General features: G+C 45.4%; 2 protein-coding genes across 15 annotated transcripts in view; one reads left to right on the forward strand and one right to left on the reverse strand.

The window, feature by feature from the left end:
• LOC140188492 (uncharacterized) overlaps window positions 1-5,532 on the reverse strand; it is a 41,916-nt gene extending 36,384 nt beyond the window's left edge. The window contains exons 1-2 of one of the 2 annotated variants that reach the window (XM_072244808.1): window positions 4,392-5,532; window positions 226-332 (exon numbers count right to left, since the gene is read on the reverse strand). In XM_072244808.1, coding sequence (XP_072100909.1) covers window positions 226-332; window positions 4,392-4,397 — 113 coding nt within the window. In that variant the 5' untranslated portion in view covers window positions 4,398-5,532. Of the gene's footprint in view, window positions 1-225; window positions 333-1,473; window positions 1,565-4,391 lie in introns of those variants that run through there. The other variant, XM_072244809.1, reaches the window with a different exon arrangement.
• nmnat1 (nicotinamide nucleotide adenylyltransferase 1) overlaps window positions 4,472-24,945 on the forward strand; it is a 36,901-nt gene continuing 16,427 nt past the window's right edge. For 4 of the 13 annotated variants that reach the window (XM_072244793.1, XM_072244798.1, XM_072244795.1 and 1 more), the window contains exons 1-3: window positions 4,472-4,617; window positions 16,387-16,537; window positions 21,965-22,070. The gene's annotated coding sequence lies outside the window, so the exon portion shown is untranslated. Of the gene's footprint in view, window positions 4,618-4,733; window positions 4,809-16,386; window positions 16,538-16,562; window positions 16,654-21,964; window positions 22,085-22,269; window positions 22,415-24,945 lie in introns of those variants that run through there. The other 9 variants (XM_072244803.1, XM_072244804.1, XM_072244805.1 and 6 more) reach the window with 7 other exon arrangements.

The following is a 24,945-nucleotide window of genomic DNA, read 5'->3' on the forward strand; positions in this document are numbered from 1 at the left end:
TTACATGAGGTGTAGGTTAATACAGCACAGCTACAGGCTCTCCAGCCCATCAACCATCATTCTACCAATCCTACATTTATTCCCATCAGTTTCCCCACACGCCGTCATTGCAATCCAGCCTTCCCTACAAACCAGGAAAAATTTATTTGGCCAATTAACCTACCAACCCACGCGGTTTCCAACGCGAATTCTGAAAATGCTCACTCTCGTGCCACACATGCTTACAGTTTGGTTCTGTTGCGCCGAGGCAGCTGTCTGCTGAAGTGGTAGGCAAGGTGAGCGAGGCAGTAATGCAGCATCTGGTATCCAGTCCTGTCCTTGACACCCGACATCTGAAAGGAGAAGGGCAAGAATGAGCAGACCACACATAGCTGAAGGGGCATAGTCCCTCATGGCGAGATTATTAGATTAGCACCAAAGAGCTGGACTGCTCACCCGCAGGCAGGTATCTCACATGGTAATCACAGGTCAGCATGGTAGCACGGTGGTTGGCGTCATGGCTTTAAAGCCCCAGCGACCGGGGTCCAATCCCCACAGCGGTCCGTTAGGAGTTTGTACAGTACGTTCTCCACATGACCACATAGGTCTCCTCTGGGTGCTCCACTCCCCTCCCACTTTCTAAAAACATATGCGCTAGGATGAGCAAGTGATGGGCATGGTACATTTGGCACCAGGAATGTGGTGACGCTTGCAGGCTACCCTCACCACATCTTCCAGCTGCGTAGGTCGTTGATGCAAAAGACTAATTTCACTGTATGTGTCGATGTACATGTGATAAGTAAAACTAATCAAAGTAAATTTATTATCAAAGTACATATTATGTTTCCATACACTACACTGAGATTCATTTTCTTGTGGGCATACTCAATAAACCTATAGAATAATAACCATAACAGAATCAATGAAAGACTGCCCAACTTGGGCGTTCAACCAGAGAGCAGAAAACAACCCAACTGTGCAAATAGAAAAATAAATAAATAAATGATAATGATAATAAATAAACAATAAATATCAAGAACATGAGATGAAGAGTCCTTGGAAGTGAGGCCATAGGTTGTGAGAACATTCCTTTCAATCAAGGAATTTACATTCAGGTAAAAAAGAGTAACAGTAACTAGGGAATTACCAGAATGTGGTGAAACCCAATTTATTCATATCCTTTAGGGAAGAAAATGAACCTCATAATCCACCTCGTTATGATCTTGCACTTTAGTCTGTCTGCACTGCACTCTGAGCTGTGAAACTTTATTCTGCATTCTGTTATTCAGTTACCTTGTTCCACCTCAACACACCATGTCATGAAATGATCTGTATGAACAGTGTGCAAGACAAGCTTTTACTGTATCTCAGTATGCGAGACAATAACAAACCAATTCCAATGACTCAGCCTACACACTTCTCTGGGATAGAGAATTGCAAAGATTCACAACATTTTGAGAAGAAATTCTTCCTCGAAGTTCAAAGTAAACTTACTACCAAAGTGTGTAATTTGTCTTAAGTATCTGACCCTCTGATTCTTTATTTTATTCATTTCCATGGATGCTGCTTGCCCTGCCGAGTTCCTCCAGCATTTTGCGTCTGTTTGGGATTCTTTGTTCTCCAGCTTTAAGCTCTCCCGGCAGGGCAGTCTCCCAGCCTGTCAATCGGAGCCCACAGGTTGTGCTCTGGAGTGAAAGCTGCCAGGCTGCACAAAACACACAACAAAAAACTCAAGACATTCCCACTCCCCACACAACCAAAATGACACGGTCACCGCCACAGCAACCAAGAGTGAGCACCTCAATCTGTTGAGGAAGCGTCAAAGGGGACGCATTACTACAATGTGTGTCCTGCATAGCAGAAACACAACCAAAAGACATGGGAGCAGAATTAGGCCATTCGGCCCATTGAGTCTGCTCTGCAATTCCATCATTTGCTGATTTATTATCCCTCTTAACCCCATTCTCCAGCCTTATCCCCATAACCTTTGATGCCCTGACTATTCAAGAACCTAGCAACCTACTTTCAAATATACCTTCATCTACGCTTTAAATAGGAGTCTTGAAGCAGCTGCCGGTAGTGTATCTTGGCCCTGTGAAGCTTAAGGTCAGGAGGAAAAGGAGGCAGCATTGGTGAACAAAATCTGTTGTGGCTTCTATTCATACCCAGCGATACAGTAGTGCAGTGGTTAGTGCTACGCTATTACAGCTTGGAGCATTGGAGTTCAGAGTTCAATTCCGGCACTCTCTGTTTATATGCCCTCCCTGTGAACCGTGTGGGTCTCCGCTGGTGCTCTGGTTTCTTCCCACAGTCCAACGATGTACCAGTTGGTAGGTTAATTGGTCATTTTAAATCATCCTGTGATATAGCTAGGATTAAATAAGTTGGTCGCTGGGCTAGAAGGGCCTGTTCCACGGTCTATCTCTGAACCAAAGAAAAATTAAATTGTGAAACCATACTTGATTTTTGCTAGACCCTTCCATTATCTTAACCTCTCTTCACGAGTCATTATAGAAGGCCAAGCCGTGGAATAAACCTAGAGCGAAACGTACTGCAGACCAGAGGTGTAGGCCTGCCCGTCTCTTTTCTTGGCCATTATGACATCATGTGACACCTCCAACTCTGGGCCAAGCCCAGTGATTAGCCTTGAGATAGACTCAGGCCACAAACTGCCTCTTGCATCTCAGCCCAAGGGAAAGAACTTATGCATGGATTAAGAAGTAGGTGTGAGCTTTCAATTTTTTTTGGGTATTAACTGCTTTTATGAATTTCTTCGGATATGACCTCATCATGCACAGGCCTCTACAGCCACTTTTGGTTTCGACCTCATCATGCACAGGCCTCTACAGCCACTTTTGGTTTCCACCAAATAAAATGATTGGCCAGTACAATCTCAGAAATTAGGTCGGACTCACAAGCTGTGCCTCACACAACACCGTGCCTCAAAATGGAAGGCCGTGGCAGAGGCTTTGTTGTGGCATCCTCACAGGGCAAAACAAACCCAATTTTGAGCTGGAAACCTTAGCCATGGACAAATATTTCCCAAACGCAGCCAAGGAGATGGTCTTACTCTTGTGGCCCTGGAATTGTACTGACACAGGTCCAAGAATGAAAAGTTTCTAGTGAGAGTCATGCACAATACAGAGGATATAGTGACTCCAGGCTACATATGTAGACCAACCAGGTCCTGGAGGACCTGCCTAGGAATTGTTCTTCATGGCGCCCAACTACCCAAATCTCCCGCGTGGGGATTGACCTTTGAAGCAGGGTGATTTTCGACAACTTTCAGCAATGTACTCACCTGGCACTCTTTGCAAGTGGGCAATTATTACAGGCTCCTTAAAGCGAAATTAGCGGGATTCAGTATCACACAGTGACTAATTCGTTGAGGAATATGGAAAGGAGAAAAACAAGGGTAGGTGCGGGAGAATGAGAGAGGAGAGGCAAGGAAAGGAAGAGGAAAAAAAGGGGAAGGTGGACCAGAGAGAGAGAAGATGAGAGGAAAGAGGAGAGAGGTAGTGAGAGGAAGGGGGAGGAAGGGGGAGGGGGAGGGGAGGGGGAGGAAGGGGGAGGGGGAGGGGGAGGGGGAGGAGGAGGAGGGGGGGGAGGGGGGGAGGAGGGGGGGAGGGGGGGAGGAGGGGGGGAGGGGGGGAGGAGGGGGGGAGGAGGGGGGGAGGAGGGGGGGAGGAGGGGGGGAGGAGGGGGGGAGGAGGGGGGAGGGGAGGGGAGGGGAGGGGAGGGGAGGGGAGGGGGAGGGGGAGGGGGAGGGGGAGGGGGAGGGGGAGGGGGAGGGGGAGGGGGAGGGGGAGGGGGGGGAAGATGGACGGGTGACGACGAAGGGAAGATAGTCGAGTGGATATCGAAGGGAAGGGGGGGTGGTTGAGGCAAGAAAACAACGATCTTGGAGGGCTTCAATGCAGGGTGGGGAACCGTTTAAATGAGCCTCAAATAAAAATTCCCAGGTCTCACGGCCAGAGGGTGCACATTCCACAGCACAAAATGACCATCGAAATTTATGCCGAGTGGCCACAGGTGTGTCCCTGGGGAAAAGGGCCACTCTCTCACCCGTGGAAGCGGTGGGTGTGAAGTCGGAAGCGGAGCGTTGCGGCGGGGGTCGCCCAGGCGTCTCCGGGCAACCGGCGACATGTAACTGAATCTCCTGTTGCAGCGTTCTAGCCGCCACATTACATGCCGGTGCTCACACCAACAATTAAGAGGCAGAGGCAACTAAACGGATGGATTAAACGCACCTAAAATTTGCTAAAAGAACATTTCAGTTATTTTATTTTAACTTTGGGAGGAGGATGATTTGTCCAAGACTGAGCCTCGCTACGAAGCAGCAACTTTGGGTAACAATTTCCCGCAGTAATTCAAAGTTTTTTTTATGGTTTAGAAGTATAATGCAGGCTCACCTTCATTGTCTGCTGACCTTCCTGTAGAGAACGGTTACAGCCTCCGCACTCTTGACAACCACGAAGTTGGCAAGGAGAAGCAGGACGAGGAGTAACATAGCGAAAGACTGGGCGAGGAGTCTCAACATTGTGTTTGCATGTGTTGCGGCCAGCGCCCTGTTCACGGTCTGGGTCCCTCTCCAATCCATCTCTCACCGATCCAGGCTTTATCCTGCTCTCTCGTTAGGTAGGTCAGAATTTACCTCCCCCTCCTCCTCTTCCACCAACTCGCTCGGTTTTAAAATCCCACCCTCCCTCTGTATCTCGCCGCTCTTTCTCTCTGTATCCTCAGCGCTACTCTCTCGGATACCAGGTCGTGTTCCTCTTACCCGCACCTTCTGAATTAAACATTTCGTGTGCAAAATGGTGGAGGATGAGGTAAAAAATGGCTTTGGGATTAATCCTGGTTTTCTATTCGTCAGTCTTTTCCTTGTATTTTTCCTCTTGAAAATAAACAGGCCCTTCGGCCCGTCGTTTTCATGCTGGTCATCAAATGTCTCTCTATACCTAACGGTAATTTCTCCCCCTCGTCTTCTCTCTTTTCCGTTCCCCATTCTGACTCCCCTCTTACCCTTCCTGGTCACCTACCTCTGGTGCTCCGCCTTCTCTTTCTCCCGTGGGACTAACTTAAGAGGGACATCTTGGTTGGTAGAGATCAGTTGGGCCGAAGGGCCTGTTTCTGTGCAGTATGACTGTAATTGTGTTCTTTCTTGTGTAATTTGTGTCTACGTTTTTCTTATGAATAGTGTGTCTCTAATCTCAAGTGCCGACAAGTTAAGTTTCTCATTGGATGTGTGCAGATGATGATAAACTTGGCATAGGAAGATGTAAATCTGAGAAATGCAGGTTAGGAGTGTGGAGAGTGCCGAGCAGTGTGGGTGGGGGAGAGAACAGTGAGCTTAAGATGACTTCAGGAAAGTATGGGGGGGGGAGGGTGAGGAATGTCAGAGGTATGTTTTTTACACTGAGTGTGGTAAGTCTGTGGTAAGCCCTGCCAGGTTGGAGGTAGAGGCAGATGCATTAGAGACTCTGAGATAGGCAGATGGATGATAGAAAAATGGAGGGCTATGTGGAAGGGAAGGGTTGATGGATCTCTTAGAGGTTTAAAGGTTCGCACATTATGGGCTGAAGGGCCTGTACTATGATGTAATGTTCTATGTTCCATTTACCAGTGGATAACCTTTAACAGAAACTGGCCTGTTCTGATACAGAGAGAGCGAGTCACCTGAAAAGTTAATTGAGACTTAGTCTGGGAGACCCTCTAAGTGGACCACAACTTCGCCATGGTTGGGAGGCCTGTGTGCCTCAATGACCCGGAGAGCTCCGTTGGCTGGAGTTGGGGCTTTATGCTTTGACTCTTGGTAGGGTCACCCATGCCAAACAGGTCAAAGGGTAGAGGCCAGACTAAGAGTGGCCCACTGGTCCTCCAGGTTCGGGGGTTCAGGGTAACAACCCTGACTGGTCAAACAAAATTGTTACAGAAACAGCAATGAAGAATCCTTCCAATCTGAGTGCGACGGTATTCCTGAGTCTCCACCCGGGACTTGCGTGACTGACAGTAGTGAAAACTGAGACGAAGATACTGAACACTGTATTACTGGAGATGGAGGCCCTTCGTTGCTGCTCTAAATGCCGGTGGCATAATGGGCAATAGATAGGAATCTGAGATCAGACTAAGGTGGAGTGTAGAACCAAGTTGGGAAGGTGGGCTGGTCAGATGGGAACAGTGAGGAGAGGGCATCCAGTTTGTCACCATATGTTACCCATAGCTTCATTTTCCTGTGGGCATTCACGGTAACTACAAAGAAACACAATAGAATCAATGAAAAACTACACAGAAAGATGGACAAACAACCAATGTGCAAAAGATGACAAGTTGTGCAAAAGAAAAACAGAAAAAATTAATATTGAAAAATAAATAGTATTGAGCATAACCTTTATATTTTTACATCTTCCCTGGCTCTTCAAATAAACCTTGGTAACTGATTTCCTTTCTAAGTTATTTCATTTCTTTATTGAGATACAGCACGGAACAGGCCCTTCTGGCCCTTTGGGACGCACTACCCAGCAATCCCCCGATTTAACCCTAGCCTAATCACAGGACAATCTACAATGACTGATTAACCGACCGACAGGTACAACTTGGTGCTCCTTTTTCAAAGATGTACACAGAGGAAACCCACGTGGTCGCAGGCAGAACGTACAAACTCCTCACGGACAAGCGGTGGGAATTGAACCCAGGTCGCCTGGACTGTAAAGCGTTGCGCTAACTACTACGCCTTATTGATCAGCTTGTGATTTGTGTACTTGTGCTGATGGATGGTTAGGTCATCAACCCAAAACATTCTCACTGTCTCTCAGTCACGGGATGCTGTTTGACCCACTGAACATCTCCGTACCTTTCTGTTTCTGAAACAGAATGAGCGAGCCTTTCCTGTTTGTGTCAGGGCTGACTGTAAGGTCCGAACAAACTGGTCAGGCAGCATCTGTGGGAGGGGAAGGAACTGGTGACGTCCTGGGTTGAGACCCTGCATTAGGACCAAGAGTGGAGGGGGATGAGCGCCAAAGGGAAGAGGGGTAGAGGTGAGATAGAGACAGTCTTGACAGATATAGTGAGAAGGGTTGAAGGAATCAAAGTCAGGTTTACTATCACTGGCATGTGGCCCAGTTGACAGGTAGATAGAGCCGAATGAGAGAGGGGTGGAGTTGAAGACAGAAGCAAGTAGATGAGAATCCTTTCCTCACAGATGCTATTTGACTGCAGTTTTTCTTTAAAAGCTTGCTCCAGATTCCAGCATTCCACCAGGTTCAGGAACAGATATTACCCCTCAACCATCAGGCTGTGAAGGTGAAGGGGATAACTTCACTTGCGCCATCATTGAAATGTTCCCATAACCCATGGACTCACTTCCAGGGACTCTTTATCTCACATTCTCAATATTTATTGCTGATGTATTTATTATTATTATTTATTTTGTACCAGGACAGTTTGTTATCTTTTGCACATTGGTTGTTTATCCGTCCTGTTAGGTGCGGTCTTTGATTCTATTATGGTTATTGAATTTACTGTGCATGCCCACAAGAAAACGAGTCTCGGGGTTGTATATGCACTTTGATAAAAAATTTACTTTGAACTTTGATAGTCATACAGCACAAAGCAGACCTCAGCCCAGCTCATGCATGGCTGACCAAGATTCCCATCTAAGCAATTCCAATTTACCCATGTTCAGTCCATGTCTTTCTAAACCTTTCCCATCCACGAATCCCTGTCCAAGTCCCAATTCTTGTATCGCCATCATCCATTGTAACATTGAGATACTTTTTTCTCTCAGCCGGATGCAGTTTGATTAGCTGGGTATCTCCAACATACCCCGGTTTCTCTGTGGCATAGTGAAAATGATGGGACAGTCAACTGAGATGCAAGTGATCCCGTGATGTTACTTTGCAGAAAATAATGTCTGTGAAGTGGCATCTCTGCTGATGCGATGTATTCTTTCCGATCCGTCCTCTCAACTGATCCAGTCCAGGATTTCTCTCTCTCTCTTTTTCTTCCTGCAGCTAATTATAACATGGCGCTTCAGGCAGAGGAGCTGTTGGGAGAAGGATATTGATCTGAACAAAGATTATAGGCAAACCGTTTACATACGGTGAATGTTACTTCAATTTGCAATACAAACACCGCATGATTTGCTTGAATAGCTTTTTGCCTGCTGGGCCTTTCAAATAGAACAAAAGATTTCGAGAGAGTGTGAGAGAGACTAAAACTGCAGTTTTAGATGAGAAGAAAAATTATTTCAAAATTTTAGCATTGAAGTTATGTAACTACCTCGATAATTTTTACTAATAGGGTGCTTTGCAGTTTAGGCGACCTGGATTCAATTCTCACCGCTCCTTACAGACATTCTCCCTGAAACTGCGTGGGTTTCCTCCGGGTGCTCTGGTTTCCTCCCATAGTCCAAAAATGGACCAGTTAGTAGGATAATCAGACATTGTAAGTTATCCTGTGATTAGGCTAGGGTTACCTCTATCTCTTTTCTCCTTAAATTACTTCCTTGAAACACAAGTCTTTGACCAAGGCTGCTCTACAATGTCCAGATGCTTGGTTGACAACTCTACTTTAAAGCTTCCTGGGGCGACTTGCCAAATTCAAATTGCTGGATTAACCAAAGTGCTTTATGTAGAATAATCTGTGATGTTTATAAATAACAAATGCACACTAAATGCTGGAGGAACTCGGCAGGCCAGATAGCATCTATGGAAATGAATAAACAGTCAACCTTATGCATCAAGACCCTTCATCGGGACCAAAAAGGGGGAAGATGCCAGAGTAAAAAGGTGGTTGGGGAGAGATGAAAAAGGATAGCTGGAAGATGACAGGTGAAGCCAAGTTGGGGGAAAAGTTAAAGGGCTGGAGAGGGAGGAATCTAATAGGAGAGGAGAGTGGACCGTAGGAGAAAGGGACCCAGGAGGAGGTGATAGGCAGGCAAGAAGAGTAAAAGACCAGAGTGAAGAATAGAAGAGGAAGGGAGGGGATGGGAATTTTTTTTTACCAGAAGGAGAAATCAATATTCATACCAACAGGTTGGAGGCTACCCAGATGAAATATAAGATTTTGTGAGATCTTGCTCCTCCACCCTGAGGGTGGCCTTATTGTGGCACAAGAGGAGGCCATGGACAAATATGTTGGAACAGGAATGGGAGTTGGAATTAAAACGTTGGGCCACCGGTAAGTTCTATTTTTGGTGTTTGGAGCAGAGGTGCTCAAAGAAGCACTTCCGCCAATTTCCAGGTCTCACCAATGTAGAGGAGGCCACGTCGAGGGCATCGGCACAGTAGACGAACCCGGCAGTTTCGCAGGTGAAGTGTTCCCTCACTGGAAAGACTCCTTGGGGCCCCGAATGGAGGTGATGGGCAGGTGTAGCACTTTGGCCACTTACAGGGATAAGTGCCGGAGGGAGATTAGTGGGGAGGGATGCATGGACAAGGGAATCACAGGGGGAGCGATCCCTGCGGAGAGCGTGGCAGGGGGAGGGGGAGGTAAAGATATGTTTGGTGGTAGGATCCCTTTGGAGATGGCGGAAGTTGCAGAGATTGATGTGTTGGATCTGAGATTGTGGGTAAAGACAAGAGGAACTCATCACTTTTAAGGCCGTGGGAAGATAGGGTGAGTGCGGATGTGGGTGAAATTATTTCCCTCTGTAGATGCTACCTGACCTGCTGAATTCCTCCAGCATTTTGTGTGTGTGTTGCTCTAAATTTCCAGCGCCTGTGCAGAATCTCGTGTGTATATTTATTAATATAACACTCTGGGTGGTGTGATTGGAGCAAAGGAAACAAGTTTTTTAGTTTATTATCCTCAGTTTCTCTGGGAGAAGGCCACTACCATGGCACCAAGACTGTGTGCTGAAAGCAGTAACAGAAAATATCTCCTCGGCCATTAACAACAGTGTGCACCTCTGCCAACCCAGAAAGCCCATAGCCTTCGTCAAACCTCAAAGTCATAGTCATACTTTATTGATCCCAGGGGAAATTGGTTTTTGTTACAGTTGCACCATAAATAGTAATAAAATCATAAATAATTAAATAGTAATATGTAAATTATGCCAGGAAATATGTCCAGGACCAGCCTATTGGCTCAGGGTGTCTGACCCTCCAAGGGAGGAGTTGTAAAGTTTGATGGCCACAGGCAGGAATGACTTCCTATGACGCTCTGTGTTACATCTCAGTGGAATGAGTCTCTGGCTGAATGTACTCCTGTGCCCAACCAGTACATTATGCAGTGGATGGGAGACATTGTCCAAGATGGCATGCAACTTGGACAGCATCCTCTTTTCAGACACCACCATCAGAGAGTCCAGTTCCATCCCCACAACTTCACTGGCCTTATGAATGAGTCTGATGATTCTGTTGGTGTCTGCTACACTCAGCCTGCTGCCCCAGCACACAACAGCAAACATGATCGCACTGGCTACCACAGACTCGTAGAACATCCTCAGCATCGTCCAGTAGATGTTAAAGGACCTCAGTCTCCTCAGGAAATAGAGACGGCTCTGACCCTTCTTGTAGACAGCCTCAGTGTTCTTTGACCAGTCCAGTTTATTGTCAATTCATATCCCCAGGTATTTGTAATCCTCCACCATGTCCACACTGACCCCCTGGATGGAAACAGGGGTCACCGGTGCCTGGAGACCAACCACAGCCTCAGTTCAGACCAGCAGGCTTATTTGCCACAGTGTCTGACTGGCAACTGAAAGTCTATCTGGGAAAGCTATTTAAGTTCCCTGACTTCATTGTATCTTCATCCCTGAGGCCTGACATGGTCACTCAGTCAGAAATCTGGAAGCAGGTGGTCATAGTGGAACTGACAGTGTCTTTGGAAGACCAGATTGAGGATGCATTTGAGCGTAAGAAAGGCAAATACTAGGACCTGTTAGAGCAATGCCAGAGATGGGGGTGGAGAGCACGTGATGAGCCTACAGAGGTGGGGTATAGAGCTTTTGCTGGCAGCTCGCTGTGTAGAACCTGCTCTTTCCTTGGCATTACAGGCGCTGCAAAGTAAAGAGCCGTCAGAACCGTCACAGAGGCTGCTGGTCGAGCCTCCAGGTGGCCATGGATCAAGAGGTGTGACCCGTGGATCAGTGCTGCTGGGACACAAGCCAGGGCCTGATCAACCCCGGCTGCGATGCCTGGGCGATAGTCTCTGATGTTGAAAGACCCGAAACGCTCCAGGTTACGTCAATAATGATGGTTTACATTTTAAAAATTTACTTATTGAGATGCAGTGCAGAATAGGCCCTTCCGGGCCTCCGAGCCGCATTGCCCAGCAATCCCCTGATTTAACTCTAGCCTAATAACAGGACAATTTACACTGACCAATTAACCTACCAACTTTGGACTGTGGGAGGAAACCAGAGCCCCGGGAGAAAACCCAAGCAGTCATGGGGAGAATGTACAAACTCTTTACGGACAACTGGGAATTGAACACGGGTCGCTGGTACTGTAAAGCATTGTGCTAACCACTATGTTACATGCCACCCTAATGATGTGTCCCAGCACATCCTAGGATGTATCTCAGCATCTTGAACATTGTTGAAACCTGCAGTTACTCTCTGAGTCTGGTTAATAACCAATGATATGAACAAATGTATTACAGTAGTATAATTACTGAAAATCATTAAGAATTTTTTTTTAAATTATGCTCATTGTTTTTAATAGCTTTTCTAACCTATTTTTGTAAACCAGTTAAAGGTTGCCTCTGTTACACAGGCTGCACAAAAGAAAATGAACCATTTGGCCCAATCAGTCTATTCTCAGTTATGTTTCATTCTTAACTCATCCCATCTTTCCTCATTTAAGACAATTAACAGATTCCTCTAGTCCCTTCTCCCTCATAAGGATTCCCAGCTAATTTTTCAGAATCAGGTTTATTATCATTGACATATAAGATATGAAATGTTGTTGAAATTAACTACAATAAATTATAAATAACTAGTGCAAAAAAAAGGAATAACAGGGGTCATGGACTGTTCAGAAATCCGATGGCGGAGAGGAAGAAGCTGTTTCTGAACTGTTGAGTGTGAGTCTTCAGATTCCTGTACTTCCTCCCCGATGGTAGTGACGAGAGAGGGCATGGCCAAGATGGTGAGGTCCATAGGCTTGGATGCCAGCTTCCTGAGGCCACGTCTGTCCTAAACATCTTCAGGAGATCAGTGAAGTCCATATTGTTTGTGCAGACAGCAGATTATTTTAAGTGATTTATGATGTAAAATTATTTAACGTTAAATCATGTTGACAACGTTGAAGGTGGCTGAGTGTACAACTCTCTTGCAATCCTGTGCTTTGGAGCCTCCACATCAGGCGATGGTGCCACCGTTCAGAATGCTCCACACCATACATCTAAGTGAGTTTGTAGGATCTTTAGTGACATACCGAACCTCATCAAACCTTTAACCAAGTAGAGTTGCTGGTGGGCCTCCTTCATGCTTGTACGTTGCCTCATTCACTCCCAGTTGTTGTGGGAAAAGTGGTTCCTGCTTAATTTCCTAATGCATTTGGAAGGCTTTTCCCCACAAGTAGATACCTGTACATTCTCGGACAGAAGCTTCAATATTGAAGTTACACCTCAAGGGTAAAGAGTCTCAGCCTGTTCATCCTTCTCCTGATAGCGATCTAAGGCTTTGCCTGCTCCCTCTCAGTCTGACCTAAAAGATTCCATACCTTTGATTTGATAAAGACCAGGGGAGCTCTTCCTGATGTCTTGGTCAATCATTAATTCCCAATCAACATCATAACTCACATAACATAAAGTCATTTGCTGTTTGCACAAACAATGTGGACCGCACTGGTTTCCTCCGGGTGTTCCAGTTTCCTCCCACATTCCAAAGACTTTCTTGTCAAATGCGTAGTTACGGTTTTTGTGTTACGTTGTATAAAACTTTAATTAGGCTGCGTTTGGAGTACTGTGTACAGTTCTGGTTGCCCCATTACTGGAGGTCAGAATCAGGTTTATTATCACTGACATGTGACGTGAAATTTGTTAACTTAGCAGCAGCAGTTCAATGCAATACATAATATAGAAGAGAAAAAAATATATATAATACATAAGTAAATCAATTACAGTATACATATATTGAATAGATTAAAAATGTGCAAAAATCAGAAATACTGTATATTTTTTAAAAAGTGAGGTAGTGTCCAAGAGTTTAATGTACATTTAGGAATCGGATGGCAGAGGGGAAGAAGCTGTTCCTGACTCACTGAGTGTGTGCCTTCAGGCTTCTGTACCTCCTACCTGATGGTAACAGTGAGAAAAGGGCATGCCCTGGGCACTGGAGGTCCTTAATAATGGACGCTGCCTTTCTGAGACAACATTCCCTGAAGATGTCCTGGGTACTTTGTAGGCTAGTACCCAAGGTGGAGCTGACTAGATTTACAACCTTCTGCAGCTTCTTTCGGTCCTGTGCAGTAGTCCCTCCATACCAGACAGTGATGCAGCCTGTCAGAATGCTCTCCACAGTACAACTACACAAGTTTTTGAGTGTATTTGTTGACATGCCAAATTTCCAACTCCTAATGAAGCTGTTCTCCTTTCTTCATAACTACATCAATATGTTGAGACCATGTTAGATCCTCAGAGATCTTGACACCCAGGAGCTTGAAACTGCTCACTCTCTCCACTTCTGATCCCTCTATGAGGATTGGTATGTGTTCCTTTGTCTTGCCCTTCCTGAAGTCCACAATCAGCTCTTCCATCCTACTGACGTTGAGTGCCAGGTTGTTGCTGCGGCACCACTCCACTAGTTGGCATATCTCGCTCCTGTACGCCCTCTCGTCACCACCTGAGATTCTACCAAGAATGGTTATATGATCAGCAAATTTATAGATAGTATTTGAGCTATGCCTAGCCACACAGTCATGGGTATAGAGAGAGTACAGCAGTGGGCTAAGAACACACCCTTCAGCTGCGCCAGTGTTGATCGTCAGCGAGGAGGCAATGTTATCACCAATCCACATAGACAGCGGTCTTCCAGTTAGGAAACTGAGGATCCAGTTGCAGAGGGAGGCACAGAGGCCCAGGTTCTGCAACTTCTCAGTCAGGATTGTGGGAACGATGGTATTAAATACTGAGCTATAGTCGATGAACAGCATGATGTGGAGGTCTTGGAAAGGATACAAAAGAGGTTTACCCAGATACTGCCTGTGTTAAAGGGTATGAGTGGGAAGGAGAGGTTAGACAAATGTGGTTTGTTTTCTGTGGCGTGGTGGAGGCTGAGGGGAGATGTGATAGAAGTTTATAAAATTATGAGAGGCTGAGTTAAGGAGAAGAGGGACACTTTTTGTCCCTCTTCCCTCTGGGAGAAGGCTCAGGAGCTTGAAGACTCGTACGGCCAGATTTGGGAACAGCTTCTTTCCAACTGTGATAAGACTGCTGAACGGATCCTGACCCGGATCTGGGCCGTACCCTCCAAATATCCGAACCTGCCTCTCGTTTTTTTGCACTACCTTACTTCCCATTTTTCTACTTTCTATTTATGATTTATAATTTAAATTTTTAATATTTACTATTTTTAATATGTTAATATTTGTAATCCAGGGAGTGTGAAGTGCAGAATCAAATATCACTGTGATGATTGTACGTTCTAGAACCAATTGTTTGGCGACAATAAAGTATCTTTAGGGAGATAGAGTAGGCAGGTTAAAATACTAGTGGGCATAGGTTTAAGGTGAGGGGGTATGTGTGAGATAAGTTATTTTGCACAGAGTGACAGGTGCTGGGAATAAACTGTGAAGACTGGTAGCGGAAGCAGAAAGTGGCATTCAATAGGCACGTGAATACGCAGAGAAGATCCATGATTCTCTTCTCATCCATGTACCTATCCAAATTTTTCTTAACTGTTGAAATGCAATCTGCATCCACCATGTCTGCTGGCAGCTTGTTCCACACTCACGTCACCCTGTGAAGTAATTCACTTTTCACCGCTGGTTCTAGTCTCGCCCAAATCTCAATGGAAAAAGCCCTCACGGATTTACCCAATCTAGACCATAAGGCGCAGGAGCAGCAATCGGCCATTTGGCCCATCGAGTCGAGTCTGCCCCATCCAATCATGGCTGATCCAGCCTTCTCCACAAACTGAAGGAACATGGATCATGTACGGAGAGAGGGGTTAGTTCAGCACGGACATTGTGGGCTAAAGGGCCTGTTCTTGCCCATCACTATAGAACAGCAACACTCTCTGGTATTGGGGGTGGGGGGCTACTGTACAGGATCAAAATAAGTTGCACAGCATTGTTAACTTAGCTCCACTGTGGACAGTAGCCTCCATGATGGTATCCAGGATATCTTCAGGGAACGGTGCCTCAGCAAGCCAGCCAATAGACAATAGGTGCAGGATTAGGCCATTCAGCCCTTCGAACCAGCACCGCCATTCACTGTGATCATGGCTGATCATCCACTATCAGTATCCAGTTCCTGCCTTATCCCCATAACCTTTGATTCCACTATCTTTAAGAGCTCTATCCATCTCTTTTCTGAAACCATCCAGAGACTTGGCCTCCACAGCCTTCTGGGGCAGAGCATTCCACATATCCACCAGTCTCTAGGTGAAAAAGTTTTTCCTCAACTCCGTTCTAAATGGCCTACCCCTTATTCTTAAACTGTGGCCTCTGGTTCTGGACTCACTCATCAGCGGGAACATGCTTCCTGCCTGCAGCCTGTCCAATCCCTTAATAATCTTATGTGTTTCAATCAGATCCCCTCTCAGCCTTCTAAATTCCAGAGTATACAAGCCCAGTCGCTCCAATCTTTTGACATATGACAGTCCCACCACCCTGGGAATTAACCTTGTGACCCTACGCTGCATTCCCTCAATAGGAAGAATGTCCTTCCTCAAATTTGGAGACCAAAACTGCACACAGTACTCCAGGTGTGGTCTCACCAGGGCCCCGTACAGCTGCAGAAGGCCTCTGTCATTGAGGACCCCCCACCACCACCACCACCTAGGACATGCCCTCTTCTCATTGCCACCATCAGGGAGGAGGTACAGGAGACTCAACAATTCAGGAACAGCTTCATCCCCTCCGCCATCAGATCTCTGAATGAACATTGGACCCATGAACACTACCTCACTATTTTTTTAATATTTTTCCATTAGTTTAACTATTATATATATATTTATTTACCGTAATTCAGATTTTTCCTGTGATTCTGAGGTACATTACAAAGAAAACCTTGCTTACACCAGGCGGGTGGATCAAGGCGACACCAGAACGTGCTGTATTCATAAAGTATAAATGGAGAGCTGGCCCGAATTTCCAGCCTTCCCGGTATTAATCCCGTTCACGTCGCCTCAGATTCAGTGAACCCGCACTCCGCAATGCCCACTGGTGCATTTCCCATTCCGATTCGGATTCGGATTAAAACTATCTCCAGCGTGGCTGTTCGTTTCGTGTTTTGCAGCCGCTGCCAGAGAACGGTGCCGATCTCACTCAAGCAGCGTTAAACAGCCGCCCGGGTGTGAGTTCCCTTTCGAGACAACGGCGTTGGGAAAGTACCAGGAAGTGAAATGACAAGTCGCGGCGGAAGTCGGTGTCGGAACGTCGGGATTCTGGTAATTGCCGCTCCGAATCTGAAACCCTTTTTAAGAAAATAAACGGATTAATACAACAGTTTGCAGGCTGTCCGTGTGGCCGGGGGTGACCGCCTCCTGCACTGTGTCGCCGCTCGGTAACTTCTGTGACTCTGACGATACGATAAGTTTAAAGCAATGTCAGGTGCTAGTGTTAAGCCGCCAGAGAAATATTCTAAAGCCAAGATGATGCGACCCTGGGTGATAGGAGAAGTCAAAGTCAGGTTAAAAGCAAAAGAGAGGGCATATAATAGAGCAAAAAATAGTGGGGCGTTAGAGAAATGGCGGACTAACTTCCTCAAGTATTTTGCATCAGGCTTCACTGGGAACGACACTAGCGGGATGCCAATTCGAGAGTGTCGGGGGCCAGTAGAGCTACTAGGACTTGATGTTTCAATCCCTATGATAAATTGGCACTCCAGTGGGCTTGGAGTGGGGACAAGGAGGGAGGGTAGGTAGGTACGTCATCGTGTAGTTGCTGTCACTAAGCAGAAGGTGCTTGGGAAGCTGGAAAGTCTTAAGTAAATAAGTCACCTGGCCAGATGGACGTCGCCCCCAGTGTTCTGAAAGAGATAGCCCAAGAGATTGTGGAGGCTTTAGTAATGATCTTTCAGGAATCAATAGATGCTGGAATAGTTCCAGAGCACTGGAAATGAGTGTCAATCCACCCTTTAAGAAGGGAGGGAGGTGGAAGAAAGGAAATTATAGGCCTGTTAGTGGTTGGGGAAATGTTGGAATCAGTTATGAAGTATGAGGCTTCAGGTACTCAGAGGCCCAAGTCAGCATGGTTTTCTAAAGGGGAAGTCTTGCCTGATAAATCTGTTAGAGTTCTTTGAGGGAAGAACAGGCAGGATAGACAAGGGAATGTCAGTGGATGTTGCTTTCTTGGACTGTTAGGCCTCCTCGACAATGTGATGCACATGAGGCTAATAAACAAGATAAGAGTCAGTGGTGTTACAGGAAAGATACTAGCATGGATGGAAGATTGGCTAACTGGCAGGAGACAAAGAGTGGGAGTAAAGGAGGCTTTTTCTGGCTGGTTGCCGGTGACTAGCGGTGTTCTACGGAGGGGGCTGTTGGGACTGCTTCTTTTCATGTTATATCAATGAGGCGGATGACTGTTGATGGCTTTGTGACTAAGTTTGTAGAAGACACAAAGATAGGTGGGGGGTAGGTAGTGTTGAGGAGGTAGGAAGTCTGCAAAAGTACTTGGACATATTAGGAGAATGGGCAAAGAAGTGGCAGATGGAATATAGTGTAGGGAAGTGTATGGTCAAGAATAAAGGCATTGACTATATTCTACATAGAGAAAACTCAAAATTTAGCAGTGCATAGGGCCTTGGGAGCCCTCATGCATGGTTCCCTACAGGTTAACTTGCAGGTAGAGTCGGTGGTGAGGAAGACAAATGCAATGTTAGTATTCATTTTGAGAGGGTTAGAATATAAGGGGCAAGGATGTGATGCTGAGGCTTTATAAGGTCAGAGCACACTTGTGAGTAGAGTTGAGCTCCGTATCTTAAGAAAAGATGTGCATTGGAAAGGGTCCAGAGGAGGTTCACAAGAACAATCCTGGGAATGAAAGGGTTAATGCATGATGGCATCGGATGGCTCTGGGCCTGTACTCACTGGAGTTTAGAAGAATTGGGAGGGTATCATTGAAACCCATCAAATATTGAAAATATTAGGTAGAGTAGATGTGAAGAGGATGTTTCCTATCGTGGGGGAGTCTCGGACCAGAAGGCTCAGCCTCGGAATAGAGGGATGCCCATTTAGAACAGAGATGAGGAAGAAATTCTTCAGCCGGAGGGGTAGTGAATCTGTGAAATTCTTTGCCACATATGGCTGTGGAGGCCAAGTCATTGAGTGCATTAAAACAGAGGTTCTTGATTAGTAAAGGCGTCAAAGGTTACTGGAAGAAGGCAGGAGAATGAGGTGGAGAGGGGTACTAAATCAGCCATGATGGAATGGTGAAGCAGGCTAAGTGGGCCGAATGGCCTCACTCTGCTCCCATGTCTTGTTCTCTGATGGGTTTGAAAGTGCTGTCTGGGGATCTTTTAGAAACAGGCATTTGGTTAACTTTCCAAAGGAATTGGATGTCCAGGGTGTTGAGGAAAAGACATTGGACTGGATCTCTGGGAAGCTTTTTGAGAGAGAGTGGGATGGACGTGTTGGGCCACAAAGCCTCCGAGTCTGTTACAGCTTCTGTTCTGACTATGAGAGGGTAGTCGAAGTAAATTCTGGCAATCAGAATCAGGTTTATTATAAATTGTAAAAATTGTCGTTTTGATGTAGTAGTACAGTGCAGTACCTGACATCACAAGGCATAGGAACAGAATTAGGCCATTCAGCCCATCGAGTCTGCTCCATCATGGCTGAAAGGCTGTGGATGTTGTCTACATGGACTTTAGTAAGGCCTTTGACAAGGTCCCACATGGGAGGTTAGTTCAGAAGGTTCAGACACTAGGTGTCCATGGAGAGGGTGTAAACTAGATTCGAAATTGGCTGTGTGGGAGAGGACAGAGAGTGGTAGTGGATGATTGCTTCTCAGACTGGAGGCTTGTGACTAGTGGTATGCCTCAGGGATCTGTGCTGGGACCATTGTTGTTTGTTGTCTATATCAATGATCTCGATGATGTGGTAAACTGGATCAGCAAGTTTGCTGATGACACTAAGATTGGAGGCGTTGTGGACAGCGAGGAAGGCTTTCAAAGCTTGCAGAGGGATCTGGACCAACTGGAAAAATGGGCCAAAAAATGGCAGATGGAATTTAATGCAGAAAAGTGTGAGGTGTTGCATTTTGGAAGGACAAATCAAGGTAGGACATACACAGTTAATGGTAGGGCACTGAGGAGGGCGGAGGAACAAAGGGATCTGGGAGTTCAGATACATAATTCCCTGAAAGTGGCATCACAGGAGACAGGGTTGTAACGAGGACTGAGTGTCCTCATAATCTAATCTAATCTAAAAAAAAACGAAGGCTTTTGGCATCCTGGCATTCATAAATCAAAGTATTGCGTATAGGAGTTGGGATGTTATGGTGAGGTTGTATAAGACATTGGTGAGGCCACATTTGGAATATTGTGTGCAGTTCTGGTCACCTAACTATAGGAAGGATATCAGTAAGATTGAAAGAGTGCAGAGAAGATTTACTAGGATGTTACTGGGTCTTCAGGGGTTGAGTTACAGGGAAAGTTTGAACAGGTTAGGACTTGATTCCTTGGAGCGTAGAAGAATGAGGGGAGATTTGATGGAGGTTTACAAAATTATGAGGGGTATAGACAGAGTAAATGCGAGTAGGCTCTTTCCACTTAGATTAGGAGAGATAAATACGAGAGGACATGGCTTTAGGGTGAAAGAGGAAAGGTTTGGAGGAACATTAGGGGGAACTTCTTCACTCAGAGAGTGGTGGGAGTGTGGAACGAGCTGCCATCTGATGTGGTAAATTGGGGCTAACTTAAGTTTTAAGAATAAAATGGATAGATACATGGATGGGGGAGGTCGGGAGGGTTATGGACTGGGTGCAGGTCAATGGGACTAGCAGAATAAAGTTTTGGCACAGACTAGAAGGGCCGAATGGCTGTTTTCTGTGCTGTAGTGTTCTATGGTTCTACTTATTATCCCTCCCAACTCTGTTCTACTGCCTTCTGCAACCTTTGACACCCTGACTAATCAAGAATCTGTCACCCTTCTGCTTTAAGTATACCCAATCACTTGGTTTCTACAGCTGTCTGTGGCAAAGGATTCCACAGATTCTCCACCCACTGACTAAAGAAGTTCCTTCTCACCCTTGTTCTAAAAGGATATCCTTGTATTTAGAGACTCTGCCCTCCAGTATTAAGTAAGTAGTGCAAAAATAGAGTAAAACAAAATGTGAGGTCGATTCGAAAATCGGAAGGCGGAGGGGAAGACGATGTTCCTGAAATGTTGAATGTGTGCTTTCAGGTTCCTGTACCTCCTCCCTGTGTTAGTAATGAGAAGAGGGCACTTAATGGGCCTTCGCACAGTCCAAAGATGTATTGTAGGTACAATGAACTGTACTGTTGCAAGAAATTTTCACGACAGCTGTCAGTGATATTAAACCTGGTTCAGGTTCCTAGTTTCTGCCTTCATTTCCACTGCAGCAGGGCTTTGCTTTCAGAAGGAAAAACACTGGGCGTCATTCTGAAATTCAGGTCAGGTTGTTGCAACAATTCACTACCCCTCAGTTTTGCAAAAAGGACTGCTGTTCTGTTAAATACTAATTAACATTCTAATGGTTAATTGGTATAGATACCTGTCTGCAGGGTGTGTGGGGGGAGTCAGATGAGTTCAGGTTACCTTTTTAATTAGTTTTATGTAGAGATACAGCACAGAATGACCCAATGAATGCCCCCCTCTCCCTTTTCCTTCTCCCTGGGCCTCCTGTCCCATGACCCTCTCATATCCCTTTTGCGAATCACCTGTCCAGCTCTTGGCTCCATCCCTCCCCCTCCTGTCTTCTCCTATCATTTTGGATCTCCCCCTTCCCCTCCCACTTTCAAATCTCTTACTATCTCTTCTTTCAGTTAGTCCTGCCGAAGGGTCTCGGCCTGAAATGTCGACTGTACCTCTTCCTAGAGATGCTGCCTGGCCTGCTGTGTTCACCAGCAACTTTGATGTGTGTTGCTTGAATTTCTAGCATCTGCAGAATTCCTCATGTTTACGTTTTTAAACTCACCTATTTAACCCTGGACTAACCACAGGACAACTTACAATGACCAGTTAACCTACTAACCAGTACGTCTTTGGACTGTGGGAGGAAACACAAGCGGTTCATGGGGAGAACGTGCAAACTCCTTACAAATGGCACCAGAGAGAGAGGATGGTTAATGTTAAAGTCATCACGGAATAAAACACAATTTAACATCAACAATATTTTGCATAAAGGATCACAGGATTATTGCTTTAAATATGTAGTGCAGTTTGGGTCTTTTTATTTATATTTCTTTTAATTTATTCACAGTTATTTTGTAAATAACACTATTCTTTGCATTTCTGGTCAGATGCTAACTGCATTTCATTGGCTTTGTACTTGGCACAATGACAATAAAGTTGAATCTAATCTAAATCTGATCTAATTATATGGAATTTGATACAGGTATAAGTATGTAGGATTTAGCTATCTTGACCCACACTCCAGTTCAGAAGATGGTGGTGATGCACTTCAAAACTGTTTGCCAATCACCTTTTAAAAACTTCAGAAGGCAGCACCAGTATTGAACTCTGAACTCCAGAACACCCCAAGGTGTCATGGCACCCTGCTAACTGCTACACTACGTGGCAGCCAATACGTTAAAAAAAACTATAATAATATGTATAAAAAAATAAATTTTTACCTCAGAGCGTACAGCTGTCATTTTACAACTGTTGTGCTTCTAAACTTTCTTACAGAAATAGCCATCGCGCTGGGCAGGGAAAAACCTCGCAGGTTAAAAAAAAACTGCTTATTTTCTGTGGTGTTTGGAGGCAACTACAAACGAGGAGGGAGATACTAAAGGTATGATATTATAGGTATGTCTAATAGTGTTTTGAAAACTTGGATAGAACCCTTTTACCAAACCCATTTATAATAGTACATTTTTACACCAGAATTGCCAGGCTGTTCAAAATTCTGTGTGGCTGGGGAAAAATATATAATTTAAACTTTTTTTTTGTATTCATATTAAGATTTAACTTTGATTTTTCTTCTCTTGTAGTTGGTTTCTTCTCTTTGATAAACCTCAAATATCTAGTCAGTCAGTCACTGGTGTGAAGAGTTCCCCCAGGAACGGTGAATCCCAGCTGGAATACTCTTCACATTTAGCCTGATGTGAAACTTAAAGGCCTTCGCTGTACTGTAAAGTATAAAAGTTTTTCTGAAATGACATACACTAATATAACTTAAGAAACCTAACCCCAATTCATCAAAACATTCATATTTACTCTCCTGTATACCAGCTCCATGAAACATATCGGCACGCAATTGTTCAACTGTTCAAATTATGTGTTGACGTGAAATGGTGCAATAGTTCTTGTTAAAACAGCTGACTTCACTCCAAGGCAACACACACCACGTGCTGGAGGAACTCAGCAGGTCAGGCAGCATCCATGGAAGTAAATAAGCAGCCAACATTTCTGGCCGAGACCCTTCATCAGGACTGGAAAGGAAGAGGGAAGAAGCCAGAATAAGGTGGGGAGGGAGCATGAAGTAAGAGGCTGGGAAGTAGTAGGTGGAAAAAGGTAAAGGGCTGAAGAAGAAGGAATCTGATAGGAGAGGAGAGTGGACCATTGGAGAAAGGGAAGGAGGAGGAGGGGCTCCAGAGTGAGGTGATAGGCAGGTGAGGAGAAGAGATGAGGGGCCCCAGAGTGGGGAATTGAAGAAGAGGGAAGGGTGGGGGAAATTACTGGAAAAACATCCCCGCTTCTTACTTCATCTCCCTTCCCCATTTATCTGGCTTCATCTATCGCCATCTAGCTTGCCCTCCTTCCCCTCCTCCTACCTTCTTATTGTGTCTTCTTCCCCCTTCCTTTCCATTTCTGATGACATGTCTCAACCTGAAACAACTATTGTTTATTCCTCTTCATAGATTCTGCCTGACCTGCTGAGTTTCTCCAGCATTTTTGTCTGTGTTGCTCAAGATTTCCAGCATCTGCAGAGTCACTTGTGTTTCTAATTCTTTTTCCCCCCGTTGTTAGCAATTTTCTGAAACTTTATAATTTTGATAGCTAACCCCTCACCATGCTCAGGTAATAAGGATGTTTCCTATTTGTGTAGTTATTATGCTCTTTTATCAGTATGGTGATGCAGCTGGTATCGTGTACTGGTACGAAAGTGATCAATACCATGTGTGCAGATATTAGCAATGTGGTCACACTAGTAAGAAATGTAACTCTCTTCCGCTCCTGAATCTCCCCAAACCAGAACTAAAACAGTGTTGGAAAAGGGGTGACAAATATACACTCAGTGGCCACCTTATTAGTTACAGGACCGGTCTTCTGCTACTGTAGCCCATCTACTTCAATGTGTTGTGCATTCACAGACACTCTTATGCACACCACTGTGGTAACATGTGGCTATTTTAGTGTCATCTTCCTGTCAACTTGAACGTCTCTGGCCATTTTCCTCTGACCTCTCTCATTAGCAAGGTGTTTTCACCCACAGAACTGCCCCTCACTGGATGTTTTCTTTCTTTTCACACTATTCTCTGTAAACTCTAGAGACTGTTGTGTGAAAATCCCAGGAGGTCAGCTGTTTCTGAGCTCCTCAAACCACCCCATCTGGCACCAACAATCATTCCACAATCAAAATCACTTAGGTTGCATTTCTTCCCCATTCTGATGTTTGATCCAAACAACATCTGAACCTCTTGACCACGCCTGCGTGCTTTTATGCATTGAGTTGCTGCCGCATAATTGGCTGATTAGATGTTCGCATTAACGAGCAGGACTACCTAATAAAGTGGCCACTGAGTATATGAAATTAATTGCACTAAAATACAAAGAGGATTACAGATTAGCTTTATTTGTCCCACGTGCATCAAAGCATACTGCGAAGTGCATTATTTGTGCCAAGAGCCAACACAGTCTGAGGATTGTGCTGGAGGCAGCCTGCAAGTGTTGCTGTGCTTCTGGTGCCAACAGAGCACGTCCACAACTCACGAACTCTTGACCCACGTGCCTTGTGGAATGTGGGAGGAAACCAGAACGTCCAGAGGCAACCTAGTCAGTCATGGGGAGAACGTAAAAACTCCTTACAGCGGCAGGAATTGGACCCTGATCTTCCATCGCTGGCGCTGTAAAGCGTTATGCTGGCCACTACGCCACCGTGCCCACAATAGGACGCCAAATAAAATTCTATTTATTTATTGGGACAGGCCCTTCCATCCCTTCGAGCTATGCCAACCAATTTAACCCTGGCTTAATCACAGGACAATTTACAATGACTGTTATGCGTACTAACCATTGCATCTTTGGACTGTGAGAGGAAACAACACGGATTGACAGGTCTATGTCCACGGCCACAGAAACCATTCCCCGAGGAACCCTTTGGACCTGTAGTTGTTCCTGGTTATCCTGGATAATACTTACTCCTCCATTAGACCTCTTCCTTAAGGAATCCACTGAGAATTCCTCAGTGCAAACCCTTGCTCCCTACTTTTTATTATTTATTAATTATGGGCTCCTTTTAATTATTATTTCGAGATGCAGCCTCCCAAGTACACCCAGGAGACCAATTAACCCTACGTCTTCGGGACAGGAGCACCTGGAAGAAATCCACGCGGTTGTGGGGAGAACGTCCTATTATCTCCTCACAGGCAATGGTGGGACTTAGTCATTATATTGCCCTCTGTCTATGTTGGGTGGAACGTTGTTAATGCATCTCGGTCCCCTAG

The sequence above is a fragment of the Mobula birostris genome, chromosome 27 (genome assembly GCF_030028105.1).
Source record: "Mobula birostris isolate sMobBir1 chromosome 27, sMobBir1.hap1, whole genome shotgun sequence".
Classification (NCBI taxonomy): domain Eukaryota; kingdom Metazoa; phylum Chordata; class Chondrichthyes; order Myliobatiformes; family Myliobatidae; genus Mobula; species Mobula birostris.